The 16,371-nt window shown below is 43.6% G+C and overlaps 2 protein-coding genes across 3 annotated transcripts in view; one reads left to right on the top strand and one right to left on the bottom strand.

The window, feature by feature from the left end:
* Window positions 1–9,442, top strand: part of LOC308395572 (voltage-dependent T-type calcium channel subunit alpha-1H-like) — a 60,813-nt gene extending 51,371 nt beyond the window's left edge. The window contains exons 30-35 of the mRNA XM_080880487.1: window positions 3,186–3,264; window positions 3,525–3,646; window positions 4,014–4,298; window positions 4,385–4,535; window positions 5,404–5,963; window positions 6,516–9,442. Coding sequence (XP_080736613.1) covers window positions 3,186–3,264; window positions 3,525–3,646; window positions 4,014–4,298; window positions 4,385–4,535; window positions 5,404–5,963; window positions 6,516–7,157 — 1,839 coding nt within the window. The 3' untranslated portion in view covers window positions 7,158–9,442. The remainder of the gene's footprint in view (window positions 1–3,185; window positions 3,265–3,524; window positions 3,647–4,013; window positions 4,299–4,384; window positions 4,536–5,403; window positions 5,964–6,515) is intronic.
* Window positions 9,443–9,848: 406 nt separating this feature from the next.
* On the bottom strand, window positions 9,849–16,371 carry LOC308395641 (synaptogyrin-1-like). Of its 2 annotated transcripts, none has more exons than XM_080880554.1 (4): window positions 16,176–16,371; window positions 14,756–14,990; window positions 13,109–13,254; window positions 9,849–10,828 (listed from the first exon to the last, which is right to left on the bottom strand). In XM_080880554.1, exons 1-4 carry the CDS (start codon window positions 16,278–16,280, stop codon window positions 10,601–10,603), a joined length of 714 nt encoding a protein of 237 aa, XP_080736680.1. In that variant the 5' UTR covers window positions 16,281–16,371; the 3' UTR covers window positions 9,849–10,600. The 2 variants fall into 2 exon arrangements, with proteins under 2 accessions (XP_080736680.1, XP_080736681.1); XM_080880555.1 differs by lacking the exon at window positions 9,849–10,828 and adding an exon at window positions 10,877–12,987.

The raw sequence follows: 16,371 nt of genomic DNA, 5'->3' as shown, positions 1-16,371 counted from the left end.
TGGTGTCCAGATCTGATGAAAAGCAGATGGCTTGTTTTATTTAGCAATTTACGAGGCCTGGCACTGACTGCCTCTTCCATGATTTATCACTTATTCCTCCCAAGCAGTGCTATACCAGCGACACCTAATAATCACTAAACAAAGAAGAAGACATACTCAGATTTAGCTAAAAGGTACCTGCAGATCCTTAAACTCATCAGTTAAATCCTGACTTTTTGGCATGTTATGAAACAGTTTGGCTTTGGGATGATTGTTTTGCTGCTTTCTGACGAATAAAGCAGAACATCCAAAGATCCAATCTGAAAAGCTTTCTTTTCTTTGAGGCACAAAAGCTCTGCAGACAAAAGCTGCATTCAGGCAGATTTTACCAGGCAAATACACTGGTAGATATATCACACTTTTCCACTGTATTTAAGCACTCAAACCACTTTCTTACTATAAGCTTCATTCACACACCCATTCATATTTGCACCACCAACCGCCAATCACATCGCCAACCTTCTGATTACCTCCTGAGCTCCTTTCCTGTGTGATTTTTTTTTTCCAAGCCTGTGTTTATGTCCTCTACTAACACTGACAGCCTGGACCACTACCTCAAGGTGCTTTATATTGTAAGGTAAACCCCAATCAAACAACCCCCTATGAGCAAGCACTTGGCGACACTGGGAGGGAAAAACTCCCTTTTGACAGGAAGGAATTTCCTGCAAAACCCGTCTCAGGAAGGGGCGGCTGGTTGGGGATAATAGAAGGGAGATGGATGTAGTCACTGTGACGCCACCGGGGGTCTGCAGACTCTCCTTTTGAAGCCAAAAGTTATGAAATTTAAATGAAAGGCTGCTGTGCTAAGTTAGCAGCTAGCTTGGTTAGCAAGACTCCATGGGTGCAACACAGTCACAGATACCTGCTAATTAGTGCTAACTACAGATGACCCTGTCTAGCTTTTTCCAGTTAAGATATGCTGTTGATACCTTGGCTGTCTAAAACACTGGCTAACACAGTGGAAACAGTTAAAAATATTAGAATATCACGCACAGAAAAAACAGCTAAGCTAAGACTTCTCAGCCAGTTTGACCTAGCCACAAAGCTAGTCATATTTTTTGCCACATAAATGCATTAACTTTTTCCCCCATAAAGACATTGAAGACCTCTTCTGTGCCCTTAATAATGAGTTTTGACAAGTATATATCAATAACGCTGGGTTAAATGACCATTAGAGTAGCCATAGTAACCTGTATAGGCAGAGATAACCCTCAATAATGTCTAATACACACCCAGCTATTTTGTTCTGGAAACAGGCCGGAAATATGACACAAACCTCTCAGTTCAGAAAAGAAAAACAAGGGTTAGCCACAATAGGCGTCTACTAAGGAAAAAAAGGCCTAAACAAGGTTGAAATCCAACATCAAGCACCTGCCTATCACTAAATTGCTACATCAAGTTATCGGGTCAACTACTAATTGGAAGGTTTGTGGTTTGACCCCTGGCTGCTCCGGTCTGCATACCAAAGATCTTTGGGCAAGATACTAACTCCAAGTTGCTCTACGATGCATCCATCGCAGTATGACTGTGTGTGAATGTTAGACAGAAAGCATGTATGTAGAAAAGGCAAGGGAAAATTTTCTTGCATGATTGAGGCAAGGTGTATGAAGTGCTTTGAGTGCTCCAATAGAGTAGAAAAGGACTTTATAAGAACAAGTCCATTTACCATTTATAGTAAAAAGGTAAAAAGAAAAGAAAATGTGTCTTAGATGTGGGAGCAGCAACACTAGTTCACCATTTTGGTCCAGATTAAATTCCAACTATTAAATGGATTATCATAAAATGTTTAGCAAATATTCACGATGAGGCCAAATGAATTTAGCTTTCCAGCTGACGTTTGTAGCTTTCATTTAAATTTCTTCATGATGTGGATGGATTGTAGTGAAGTTTAGCATCACTGTTTATGTTCCTCTGTGGCTGAACACTCTCATATGTTAACCTTTTAATGGTTAACATGCGAGTGTCAGATTTTACCTGATATACTAGTAGAATATGGTCTGAACTTTTACAGCACTTTTTAACCTTAGCAGATCTTCAGAGCACTTTAACAATGTCTCTGTCATTAATTCGTGCAACTGGGGACTCTGTGAACTTCTCTTACCCAAGGACATTTTAGCATTTGGAAGGAGCAGCCAACATTCTGCAATTAGTTTAAAACCCAGTCATTCACCTGAGCAATGACTCAGAAACATCCCCATCAGCCTCAGCTCTACTTGTGTGTTAACTTCTAATTAACAAATATTAGCACGCTAACAAGCGTGGGCATAACATCATAATTATGGTGCGCACTACTAGAGATCTGCACATTAGCATTGTATCTGTGAGCGTGTTACCATTAAGTCAAAGCGCTCCTGTGCCTAAGTATAGCATCACAGAGCTGCCGCCTTCCCCGTGTGCCTTCTTTGAATATAATGTGGGAAGGCTTTGGGGAGGATCAACCAACCTTCCTCGGGGGACCCCACAAGAAACAAGGGAGAAAGGGTGAGGGAGGGGGCGGTGGTGCACATCAAACAAGCGGAAACATGTATACAAGTACACATTTATAAGGTGTGGTGATGGTTTTGACCTGCAGCTTAACCATGTTCATTTTAAACGACCGTGCTCATCTTTGCATATATTCAAACAAACCAGCGGAAATCTCAGCTATAAAGAAAATACCCACGATCCTCCACTTCCCATTTGTGTAGTATTTGTGTGTCTTTGAAGTGACACGTCACTGCAGGGGATCAAACCCACGTCTTTGCAGCGCCGTCCAATGCGCTTGTTTCCAGTTCGCTTCATCGGTGGATGCACCTTTTATCTAATTAGACATCGCCGTGCCTCCTACCATGACGAGAGGCAGGCCAGGACTCGGTGACAAGCGTGTTTGTGACTCATCAGGGTTGGGTCCAGGCGCCAAAAACTCACTTGTTTCTCAAGCCCTAAAACGTAAGGTGTTATTCCACTCCAGGTACCATGATGGATCCCGTTAGTTTTTAAGGAGTAGTAAACGTCAGTGCAGTAAGGCTCAGCGGTCTCTGTCTTTGGGCCTATCCTATCTGTTGGCGTCTCCCTCTCTCTCTTTTTCAGTGTATACTGTACATGTCTATTTTTTGGTGTATCATACACTCTATATATCTGTTTGTGCGTGTAATGTGTCCGTCTAGGTGGGGAATCTGGGTCTGCTCTTCATGTTGCTGTTCTTCATCTATGCAGCTCTGGGAGTTGAGCTCTTTGGAAAACTGGGTTAGTGTGTGCGTGCATGTATGTGCAAGAGTGTGCATGTGAGCCTGTGCATGCGTGCAAGCGGGTGCGACCGACGGGTGATTTATGTGTGGATTACATAAACAAGCATAAATTTTGCTGAGTTACATACATTAATTAATGCCAATTTAGAATCAGCAACCTAATCAGTGATCTAATCTGCGCGCAGTTCTCTTTCTTCTCCCCCCTTGCCTTCGTCTCCCACACTTACCGGATCTAATATTCCTTTCATCCTCTTTCAGAGTGCTCAGACGAGAACCCGTGCGAGGGTCTCAGTCGCCACGCTACCTTTGACAACTTTGGCATGGCTTTCCTCACGCTCTTCAGGGTGTCCACCGGGGACAACTGGAATGGGATCATGAAGGTTGTTACTCTTCCTTTCCTCTACTCTGAGGGGGTTTTTTAAGAAGATGGATGGACGACTGAGTGCATGTTTGTGTCTGCGTGTCTCAATGCATAGGTTATGAGACAGCCTCTGCATTAAGCAGAGAGCAGATCACTGTTTTTTTATGACAGACTAAGAGCTGATGACATTCGAGGGTCAGGAGAGTGTATTACTCTTCTGTGACAGGCTCAAGGTCCTTTTGGGCTCAGATCAACATCTCCCCCTGTAGGAGATGAGAGGAAGTACAGCAGAGCGCATTAATATATCACCCTAATCCCTTCATTTATCATCAGGTTATTGCTTCTTGATCCTTTATTGTCTCCTCTTCCCTTCCTTTATCATCCAGGACACACTGCGCGAGTGTCGCCCGCAGGATCGCCACTGCCTCACCTACCTGCCCTTGATCTCGCCCGTTTACTTCGTCACCTTCGTCCTCACGGCTCAGTTTGTGCTTGTCAACGTGGTCGTGGCCGTTCTGATGAAGCACCTGGAGGACAGCAACAAGGAGGCACAGCTGGAGGAGATGGAGGAGAGGAGGGAGAGGGAGGAGAGAAGAGAGCGGGAGGAGGCCAGTCGACGGCTCAGCACCGCGTCTGTGGGCGGGGACTTAGAGCTGGACGCACCTGCCCAGGTGCCTGCTTGTATTTCTGCATGCGTGTAAGCTAGCAGGGTAGAGATGACAGTGAGAGTAACAGTGTTGGTGATGTCATGTGCCAGGTGCAAGTTGAGGATGAAGGGTGTTCCCATGGCAACCTACTGAGCATGGGACGCATGCTCTCCCTCCCCAGCGACAGCTATCCTCAGCCGCTCAGATGCTCTCCTTATCCGCTCATTGGCCACGAGGCATTCTCCGGCTACAGCTTCTCAGGTAATTTGGCTGTTTATAGCCAATCGAATTAAGGAACTGTTTTTTACTGTCCTATAACAAGTAAATGACTCCTGTAAAGATTATTGCTTCCATAAATAGCTTAGAAGGCAGCAGAGCTGTGAAGTTTGCACAAGGTAAGGCAATGTTATCAAAGGCCTTAAGGAAGGAGATATTTGTTATGGATTTAAATGGAATTGATAGAACTATACGCCTGCCACGTCTTTCCCATCTTTAGTTTATATTTGGATTGTAACAAATCCTGGAACAGCCAGGTATCCCACGAACAAATAAAAAACAACAGAAAATGTTGGGTCATCCAATATAAAACCAACCACATCTCAATTGCACACACCGTAATTCTTTGTTTCCACTCAGTGTTCTCTCTCAGATGTTTAACAATATGCTGTAAGTAAAAGGTTTATCATAGATTAAAACTAGAAATCAAGTAGTTCTAGATTTGGAGTGTGCCTGTAGCATTACCTGGAAGTTATTTTCAGTCTTGTCATGTTAAAGTGTCTTTTTTAACAGTGGGAGTTTATTGCACCAAGTGAGCTGAATATAGAGTCCTCCACTGAAAGTCATGTTAACTAAAATTGCCAATGAGATAAAGATGAGGTGAAACTGAATCGTGACTTGGTCTCAAAACAGTTTTTTCATCTCCTGAGTTGTGAAAACGTACTGAAATATAGGAGCTGATGGTGTGTGTGTGTGTGTGTGTGTGTGTGTGTGTGTGTGTGTGTGTGTGTGTGTGTGTGTGTGTGTGTGTGAGGTGAAACAACTCTTTTAAAAAAAAAATGCATCTAACGGTTAAAGTCTTGCTTTTTTATGTTCTAGCTGTCATCTTCATAATCCACGTTACTGTCTGCAGGCTCCATGTCATCTCTGGGCTCCAGTGGAGGCGGCTCCCTGCTGCAGGTTCCAGGAGCTCTGCCAGCCATCAGTCACGCTTCACTGGGGTCTGGACGCAGCTCAAGGCCAATGATCTGCCTCAGCACATCTCACAGCATCGACAGGCACTCCTCACACAGACTCGGCTCAGCCAACAGCGTAGAAGGATACAGGTTTAGCCCCACTCACAGAGCCAAGAGACACAGACTGAACTCGGCTCACAGCATAGACGGATATAGATTCAGCCCAGCGCATCGCATCAACAGACACAGACTCAGCTCTGCTCACAGTATGGACGGATACAGGGTGAATCCGGATCCCAGCGCCGAGCGGCCAAAGCTCATGTCCAGCCACAGCATAGACAGGCATCCGTCGCTCAGACTGAGCCCCACGCACAGCGGCGGCAGGCGTCCTTCTTACTGGCTCAGTCCCGAAGACAGTTTAGACAGAAACAAGTTGAGCCCCTCCTACGTCCCTGACAGTTCAGCCATGAGGAGACCAGCATCCTTCCGCGCTGCAAGCAGACAGTTAAGGAGACAGGTGTGTTTTTATGACGATGATAGCTGAACACAAACACACTGCAAACCTTTTTCAGCTCAGTTTAGTTCAGTTTTATTGATAAAGTATCAAATCACAACAACAGTCGCCTCAAGCTGCTTTATGTTGTAAGGTAAAGACCCTATAATAACATATCTGCTGGGGGTGAGGAGAGGAAGACAGTTATATTAGTTTAGTTCTACAAGTTTAACAGTTTCCCTTTGAATCAATTAAATAAGCCAGGTGAGATTCGAAGGATTTAGATGGTGCTTTTTAATTTTATGGGAATGAATCGGAATCAAGCTGAGAGGTTAGAGGGCATCTCTCCAAAAAATTTAAAATCGCAACGTCTGCAAAGTTTGAAGTGGGTGGTAGTTGCTTATAATCAATTTTGGGGCCTTTTTGTGTTTGTAAGGAACAAAAAATTATCTAAATGTATTTTTTAGTATTCCATCTTTTGCTCCAGGTTGATCTGCAGCACACAAGCCTACACGCACTTTACAACAGTCTGCGATTGGCTATCTCATAGTGTTTGTGAATGTGCTGTGTCCGCAGGAGGCCGTGCGCCTCGACTCTCTGGATCAGAGTTCAGCTGACGATCTGGCGGAGCCCCGACTCACTGTGCCCGCAGCCTCCTCCACCCCGCCACGGCAACGGTCGTCCAGCGTTCACACAGTGAAATATGCGCACTCGCAGAGGGTCATCTCCTGCAGGAGCCACAGCCGGAGCCACAGCGATACCGCTGCACAAGAACACGTATCTGAGCAGACAGCCTGTGGCTCTCAGCCAGAAGCAGATTTTGAGAAGAGTTTGAAGGTATCAGTTCCACTCTGTGACTCCAGAGCAGCCAGCCCCGTTCCTGGCTCAGACCCCGCCCCGCAGCCAGATGACGCTGACGCAGAGGTCAGCTGTATTAACAGCTCTGTTCACTCTCACACGCAACCTACCAGCTCCCCGCACAAAAGCAGACACCTCACCCCGAGTCCCGGGGAGCACAGGAGCCGCCTCAGCCATTCGGTGTCCCCGGTTTCAGGCAGGAACAGGAAGCAGCGAATGAGCCCGCTGCCCAGGGAGGAGCCAGTTCCAGTCGCAACCCAACTAACTGACAGCAGCACTGAGCTGAGGAGGCGGACTTTGTCTTTTGACGCCACAAGCCTCTCTCCTAATCTGCCGGAGGGAAGTTCTGTGGAAGACTAAACAAACCTGTGATGGGATTGGTCATTCTTTGAAGTGGAGGAGCCGAATGTGCTGCTTTAGTGCACGAGAGGGACGGGAGCCGCGGCCGGAAACAGGATTATACCCGTCTCCTGTCCCGCCCCTCGCCTCTTGCACTCACAAGGTTTTCATAGGTTGTGTGAGCAGGACTCAGACTGTGTGTGTACTGAGTGTGTATGTGTTCAAAGACTTGGACCCCTTTTGTGCCGTATGCACACGAGATGCACACAAGAAGAAGTTTCCTTTTCTTCTCTCATAGTTCTAGCTTTAGTTCACTCATAGAGTCACTTTGCAGCTATATTACTCAAACACTAACCCTCCCCCTTGCTTGCTCCACTCGCTCATCCTTTTCCTCGCACCTCAAGCCCAGGTCAGAGTACAAAACTACTCTGAAGGTGCACTGCAGGTTAAGTTAGTGACTGGTCTGCTGTTTTACACAAAGAGACCACACAGCTGGGGCTGCAACTACCTGTTAGTCCACACAACATAACCGGATCACGGTAACGTCTAATCACATATTTTTCCTCTGTGAAAATACCAAACCCAAGGCACTCGATTCTGTTCATCTGGTTGCAGCTTTTTTTTTAATGGGATAAATGACTTTTTCAGCCATCCAAGTGACTGAAGACTGTTGAATTTCCACATTTTTGAATGTCAAATGACTGAAGTTGTCAGTAGGATTAGTGATTAAATGTTTTTCCCACTGAAAATGCAGCATCCAGGTGAACAGAGTAGGCTGTTCTGGGATTTCTTTACCCCGACAAAAAAGACCAAACAGCAGGTTGTCAGTTTATTATGATTTTGGATCAAGAGGATCAAAGTCATTTAAGTTCTTAGGCTACACACAACCCAGTTTGATCTTAATGAAATAGTAAAATCATTGAACAATATAAAAGAAAAACACCTCAAAATGTTCCCCTTTTTTTCAGTGTAAAGACATACATTCTAAATAGAGTCGCATGTATGAAACCATCTATTTACAGGACAGATGATGAATAATCCTAAAGAAAATAAGTGATTTCAACAATATGTCTCAGTCTTAGTATCACCCCAACTCCTTGACTTAACCACCTTACCATGGTGTGGTACAGCAGGCTAGGAGTAATGTCTTAGTAAGTAAGAAAAAGCTGTAAAACTAACAAATCTGATTAGTTAGCAGAACCCCTCGCAGCATTGCTGCTTGAAAATGTATCCGTCAGTTATCAATATCAAGAGTTGCCAACTGTTTTCTTTTGACTAACCCTTTGATCAACAAGCTGTTTCAGCTCTCATTCAGTTAATAAGATCTGATGATTTTCCTAATTTGCAAACCGGTACTTGAATAGAATTTTCCCCCACTTTGTTCTCTGTGGTGCAGAAATGACAGTTTATGTTTACAAATGTGGTTTTAAGCAGTAGAATTACAAAACGTAATAAAAAATAATAATAATTTGTAACTGAACACCTGCAGTATGTGAATGGTGCAGGCACAATGCCGTTTTATAAGAGACTTATACCTCCACAACAGTAATAATGAATCCTGTACAGCAGCTTGTTGGATATATTATAATAGGAAATTTTATATTAAAGATAGTTTTTGATTTTCAATATGATTCATCTTCAGTTTTTTGGTTTTTGGAGGGTTTTTTTTCTTCATTCATCACGGCCTACAGTAAACTTCTGGGTGTCGCTTGATTGCTCATGGCCTGAGAAAACCTTGATGTCTTGTTGATTTTTGGCCTGTATGCACCCGACCCTGACAGCCTGAAAAATCAATCCGCTCTTTGAACCTTTAAGTTAAAATCATGTAGCGTGACCTAGGCCTTAGTAGTTTCTACCTCGCTTTCCCCCCGATCCCACCCACTCAAAACATTCAGTCAGCTCCGTTTTCTCACAACCCCCCCTCCGTCTTAGTATTCTCAGGGTAGAGGTAGTTCAGACACAGCTGAGTGTGGTGCGATCAGAGCTTTGCGGAGTTAGATTGCCCTCTGCTGGCCCCTTAAATTTGAAGAGGTGATTCAGACAGACGCAGATGTAAAAGAAGGGCTTATTCAGGTGACATAACAATGCGTAAAACTTTGTAGAAAAGGTCAAGAATCTATTTTATTAACACAGTGGGTGGTAGGAGAACTACAAAGGTGAATTTCTACACTTTTGAATGTCAATGTATCTGCTGGTGATGACGAGGATGGATGATGAGGGGTGCCAGTTGTAACGATTGATGATGATGGTGGATGATGCAAATGTTCATAAAGCCGTTTAATGTTCCTGCATATTAATGGAAGCGGGGAATGATACAAAGAGAGGAGATGATTGGACAGTGCTGGAATAAAACCACTTCCTGTCTGACTTTTATCTGACTCAATAACCTTTCTTCTAATTCTGTCCTTTCCTCGTGTGTCAAGATGGTAAAAAGAAACAGAAGCGGAAACATTCGCAGTCTTCAACACGTGCCTCCTAATCTAAAAATAATGATAACACACAGCAGCTGCCTGCTGCCGCTAATGAATTTAACCACTCTATGGCCTTCTTCCAGCAAATGGTGATTAGTATGCTAACACGTCCCCGGATCTTTGTCGCAACACATGATTATTTTCAAAAAAATGTGTTCTCATGTTGCAGGAAGCAAAGAAGTTATTTAAAGATAATGGAAACAAAGGCAGACTCTGGTGGTGGTAGTAGATAGATTTTATTTTCAAATACCACTTCAGCATATCACAATAAAATATTGAATCACATGAATATTTCACACTAAAACACCATAGCATACAAAATGCATTAAGCAGTCCTGCCTTTATTCCCCTGCTAAGAAAATGTAGCATTTTCTGCAAGGTCTGCCTGGCCTCACTCTTTTTGCTCACAATCTATTGGTCAAACCGACCTTCTGTTTGATGTTCAGCCAATGGGAGCTCACGTGTCAGCAGGGCAGCTTGTGATTGGCCAGGCTGACTGAGGACAAACAGAAATAGATAGCTACACAGCTTCCCTGTCCTCCATGTTTCCTTCGCTAAGTTATCTGTTAATAAGGCAGATGGAGCACCATCACTGCATCTACATCTATGTTAATCTGCACTTCACCATATGAACATGCAGTCAAGGCGTGAGCGTGTGTTCTTCCAGGTGTATGTACATGTGTTTCCAGGTGTGTGTGTGTGTGTGTGTGTGTGTGTGTGTGTGTGCGCATCTGTTTCCAGGTGTGAGGGAGTACAGCGGTGTTTGCGTGCGCCGGTATCTGTGTGTGTGCATGAGCAGAAGACGGAATTCTTGACACAGACAGTTACAAATAACTAAGCTGAGCCAGCAGTTGCCATGGTGATAACATATCACGCTTCACATGACCCAAAATCCTGCCAATCCCAGGAGAGGACGGAGAAACCGCTCAACAGTGAGGCAGGAAGTTGTCCATGTCGTGTACATCTTGTCCTTCTCTCCCTGAGTGTGTGTCTCTAGAAGGCAGGAGCCAAGGGTCTCTGCTGTGTGAGCTTCTGGGGGTCCAGGGTTTCAGTGAAGGGCGGAGCTTGATAGGGATTTGTGGTAACTATGGTAGCGCCATTGGCAATAGGGTATGGTGTAGCTCGAGTGTTGCTAGGGATGGGATCCAGGTGTTGCCAGGTGAATAAGTTTGAGTTACTGCCGGTTAAGAAGCGTCTCAGCGCACTCAGCGTCAGCACAGCCTGTTAGTAACACACACGCAGACACACACATGTTAACGATTAACACTGTTAATCACACGCTGAGTAACACTCTGTTTTTAGAGAAGCCTGCAGATGTGCACGGGTTGGTTAAAGATGCAGTGACGAAAAATGGACAGAAGAAGCACGAAGGTGAAGAAGAAGAAGGTTTACACCACTTGGGATTAAGTGTTGTGCTTTTCCATTACGCAGTTTCAGAGTCTTCAATGAAACAACAGCGCAATGTAACAATATAAAAACCTGCAGAGCTGAAAAATCAAACTGCAGTTCCTCGAGTGGCCACTCGAAGCTCGCTCCCAGAGTGAGACACTCATGTTAAAATGCCCAACTTTACATCAGAAATAAACATGTTTACAGCCTGCTATACTATGTTTTGGTCTCCATAGCCAATTTACCTCCTTAATAACATCGCAATAACAGTGAAGGCATGAAGGCTTAAAATTATGTGTGAATCAGGCCATATTTAGTCTGTGCTCATCTGTGGTGACATTCAGGTATTTTATTTGCATGTTATTTAACACCATTTAGCAAGTATCTGTGACTAGGCTGGCTAACATTACCTGATACCTCAGCAATCCACCTTCTCATAAAAATACGGTTGATTCTGAAGTCTCACAAAACCCAGATGATGACAGATATAATGCTAAACTAAACTCTTTAAACTAAAAGCTGCTCTTATTCATTGAGTTATGGACGCTATAAGGCTCATTTGACAGAATGGGACCGCTGCGTTAATGGTTTTACAGAGGAAAATAAGTAATATGTTAACTACTTAAAGCCTGGGCTATTTTTTAAATTATATTTACTTAGTGTATTTAGTGGTGAGTCAGAAGAAATTCTGTCGTAGGTACAAATTTGGAAGATGCAAGGAAACAGTGAGCGTTAAGTATGGGCAACATATGTTCAACAAGAAAACTGAAACGAATGCAAACAGAGAACCTGATATTGCATTTGCAGGCGACTCATAAAATGAATCCAATATACAGGAAATCGAACAACATATGAATGTTAATAATCGTTGTGTGTATGTGTGACAGTGCACATGCAGACACATAGACATAAATGCGCTGCGATCATTATTGTAAGATTATATTTATTTGTTTTTATTAAACCCGAGTGTCTCCTATCACACTGAAACTGGGCATAAAACATGCATTTAATTATAGCAGTGTTAGGCTCCCTGTCACTCACACTGTGCCTACAATTGGAAACCTTCTCAAAATGCCTCAGGTTTCATTTTAATGACAGATGAAATACCAGGTGCCAAGTTCTCACACCCACACTGGCTCTACACTGGGATAACAAACTGGAAAATTCATCCCAGTTTCCCCAGTTTAGTGTCACAGTGGGAGAGCAGTCCATCCCAGCTGCTGCTAAAAGAACAATTCAAAGTACTGAAATCCTTCTTTGTACTGTTATAGACTACTGTGCATCTGATAAAACCTCAAACTCAAGGACCTGTGACTTAAGCGAGACACTAGGCTGTTTATCATCATCTCACACAGACCCTCTTTGGTTCGACACAAGGTTATATGCAGATTTAACTGCTTTCAAACACAAGCTTCCTGTCAAAAAAAATGACAGCCTTGAAGCCCAAACAACTACAAGGTGTCACTCGCTAATCATGTTTAATGAGTAATGCCCTCCAGAGAGGAGCTACAGCCTGAAGACGACCGAACCTTTAATATGATTGTTTGCCACCTGCTACTAACCCTCTGCAGGGGAACAATTGAGTCCTTTTCAACTTAATGGTTAATAAATGACTGAAAAAGTGAAACCACTTCCTTGACACAATTAGAGCTTATCCGATGACAGTGAGATGAATGGCTGCTATAGGTTGGTGTTAAGCTAGTTTTAACAGGCTCTACTGAGTCACCAGGGGATAATAAATGAGCTAACTGTCTCAGTTGAAATATATTCTTGCAATGCAGTTCTCAGCAGTGAGATGCTTTGTCAGCAAAACTACACAAACACACACACGGTCAAACAAGCACCGACGCCTGGAAGCTGCCCAGGTCAACCAAGTGTGTGCGGCAGTGTTAGACTTGAGAGAGGGCCGGGGGGGTCGTGGGCAGCAGCTGCTCGACCTCCGTGAAGGAAACGCTCTTAAATGTGTTCATGGTCAGCAGACACTGATAACCCTGAAAACACACACGCGAGCATGCAGGTGATCAAATATCAGATGATGATGATAACCACATGCTCACAGGCGTGCAAAAGACAAAGAGGGCAGTGGGAATCGACAGGTGTAAGCATACACACCCAGGAGAGGATGGAAAAGAAGCAGAACGCGATGGTGGCTCTGGCTGCGTCGGAGCCCTGCGCCAACGGCAGCTCTTCCGGAGAGGTCGCCTGCCACTGATTGGCCAGAAAACAGAAGCCGACAAACCACAGGAAACATGCAATACCTTTGAGGAGAGGAAAACAGGCCTTTTAGATGCAGGGTCACTTCATAATTACCACATTTTTCCCAGTTCGACTTTTTACAGAAAAAAGTGTCTCCAGTCTATTTGAGAACCAGAAAAGATGAATTTTGTCTCCTTTCATGTTAAAGAGAGATTCTGCTCTCTGTTGTTTTTCTGACTTGATTATGAAGCAAATTGTAAAAGGCAAAAAAGAAAGAAGATTATACTCTATTCATGTTTTTTTCATTCTAAAAATATATTTTATTCCTTTGATGTTCTCAGCTTCTCTGCACTGAAGGCTTCAGATAACTATTAAACATACAAAATCAAGTTTCAGCCGCTGAATTAACAGGTGTCGTGGGCTACGTTTAGTACAGCACTGCTCACAGTGCTCACAGTAAGCATGATATATGATCAATAGTTTTAGCTGAGCGTTATTAGTGTGCTAACATTTCCTAATTAGATATAAACACAAACTGTTAGCTGAGGAAGGACAATCATTAATCTTTGTTTTTCATAACCCGGCATATTGGATAGATTGAAAATGTGTACTAATGACCACGGACTGAATCACCAGCTATTACAATTTATCCCAACAGCAACCTGAATGTGTGCTAAATTATGCGCTGTTTCACTCAACACCACAAAGGTGAAGCTCATGTTGCTGTTAAAGAAAAATCCTTTCCTTTAAAACAGGGGTGTCAAACATAAGGCTCCGGGACCATGAATGGCCCCACAATAAAGCACCAATCCAGCCCACTGGACAATTTTGGAAAATATGAACTGTATTTTCAGATGTTTTATAGCTTTTATGAATGACACAGACCTCCACCATGGACATTAAATGACAGAAATCTTCATGTTTCTTGACCATCTATTAAAGCGACACTTTCTGTCAATTACAAAAAAACCTATTTTACAATCACAGGACAGTTTACTCAATGAGCTACCACAACTTTTTCTGTAATTTTTACACATTCATTTCTTGCATTTTAAGCCTAAAGAGTCATGCTGACAGATTTCTTTCATTTACTACAGAAGCGTTTTTTTTAATTACATTGAAAGACTGATGTGTATTATTGAAACTGCACTTCTTTTACTGTCTTCGGGCAGGACTCAGGCTAGCTGCCAGTGTTCTGCTAAGCTAAGCCAAGTGCTGGCTGAAAGTAAAGATGTGCAGTTCCCAGAAGATTAAAGAATACAGTGTTATATGCCTGATATTTAAATGTTGTTGTTAAAATGTTTGAGATTTGGCTTTAATACTTTTGTTTTGCCTATTTGAAACTGATCGACTTGCCGCTTGAATTTAAGGGGTTTAACAAAAGTGTTGTATTTAGGATTCAGGGGTGTAAAAAGTAATTGGGCAAGCCAAGATAATTTTAAATATAAGGATTTTCTTCTTTGTAAATATCCAAAAGATGATGTCTAGCACATGTACCTCAAATGCTCCTGGACCTAGCTCTACGTTGTGTGTTACGATATTCGGCCTGTGATAACTGTGTACCAGAAAAGACGAGATCCAGCAGGACCGCACGTTTTCTGTCCCTGACGCTGCTGATGCTGGGAAAGTAAGCATCCAGGATGAGAAAAAAGATGCTGCCGAGGAAACAGGCCACGCCCACGGTGACACCGAAGTTACAGGCGTCGGCGTTGTTGTTGAAGATGCAGAGCAAACGCTCGCTGCCGATGTTGATGTAGCCTTCATTCACAATGCAGCTGAACACCACGATGGAGAAAACCTGCAGGGAGAGACGTGTTGGCCGGTTTATTACCTGACACGCAGAAGAGAATTAACTCACACCGGCGCGCCAGTGCCATGCATTCCTGCGGTTGAGAGCTCAAAGACCAAGGATATCCTTCTTCTCCACAATTAGATGATACTTTAAAAGGGTTATGTCGCCCAAATTGCAACAAAAACAAACACTTGTGCCAGTTACTTAAATGTCATCATGTGACACACCGTGCAGAAAATGAACTCTGATATAAAAGGAAACAGAAACTGAGTAAAGATAATACCAAGTAATAAGAATGGGATTTCTTTCAAAGACAACTGGTTTCTCAAAGCACTAAGAATTTTCCTTTTATTTATTTATAAAACACAAATTGAATCATTTGCCAGAGGTAGATAAAACTGTTAGTTTTTAAAGCACCCTTGTTTAATGAATCTGTAGCCAAATATCAGGAGCTACCCTAAAATCCTTTTCAGTTAGACAAAGAAGTGTCATGGATGAGCTTTACAGGTTTCAGCTACACCACTTTTGTATTGTGTGATTGTAATTCAGCTTTACACTGTTCATTTGGTCCACAGAGATCTCATATGTCATTAATACTTCTCAGGACTAGGCTCAAATCATAGTTTGGAGACTAATGGTGAAATCATTCAACTTAATGTCTTCTTTCATCCAGCGGGTGCTAATTGGATAGGTCAAAGAAAAATGGATGGATAGAAATAGAAAAGCAACAGTGACTAGCTGACATATGATGAGCTGAATTATGAAGGACACACACGGGAAAGGAGGGCTGGTGTGCTTTGTTATAACTAGCTCTGCTTTTGCTCATCTGTAGCACATTGCCTCCTGTGCTCCTGAAATGTTGTATGGTGACTCACAGCAGCACAGCACAGAGAAAACAAAGGTGTTACGTTCCGGTTGGGGGGCATTATTATCCCCGAGCGTTCACATTAGCTCCATCCAGACACAAAGAGGCAGCCCTGTAGCCTCTGTGCCAGAGGCTGAAATGATGTGAGCGCTGTAAAAGCTGAAATTCAGACACTCAGCCTTTTGCAAAAATAGCCCACTGATGTAAAATGCAGACGTGAGTGGATGAAACACCAGACAGATGTAAGTGGGAACGAGGCAGAGAGGGGGGCTGCAGGTAGGCCTATCCATTGATGAAGATACCCACACAGTGCAGGGGAGGCTTACCCACGAAAGCAGTCTGAGGACGGTGCGGGGATGCGTGAAGAAGGCGACCGGATCGAAGGCGACGCTCCCGGCCTTCCCGGCGCCGTACGCGCCCGCTGGCTGCATCCCTCCGGCTTTCTGATGCCTGACTCCAGCCGAGAGAACTAGACGAGTCGGTGTGAGCTGCGCGGAGCGGCGACGTCCTACTCCAGCCTCC

This window comes from Rhamphochromis sp. 'chilingali' (genome assembly GCF_963969265.1).
Source record: "Rhamphochromis sp. 'chilingali' genome assembly, chromosome: 4".
In the NCBI taxonomy this organism is placed as follows: Eukaryota; Metazoa; Chordata; class Actinopteri; order Cichliformes; family Cichlidae; genus Rhamphochromis; species Rhamphochromis sp. 'chilingali'.
The sequence above is the reverse complement of the archived record's forward strand: the minus strand, read 5'-3'. Positions and strand labels throughout refer to the sequence as shown.

Bases quoted from the DNA above. Each gene is read 5' to 3' on its own strand.
- LOC308395641 (XM_080880554.1), bottom strand. From the start codon at position 16,280: ATGCAGCCAGCGGGCGCGTACGGCGCCGGGAAGGCCGGGAGCGTCGCC. The intron at 14,991-16,175 runs GTAAGCCTCCCC...CTCTCCCTGCAG, and splicing joins TCCTCAGACTGCTTTCGTGG to GTTTTCTCCATCGTGGTGTT. The intron at 13,255-14,755 runs GTACACAGTTAT...CTCTCCTCAAAG, and splicing joins GCTGGATCTCGTCTTTTCTG to GTATTGCATGTTTCCTGTGG.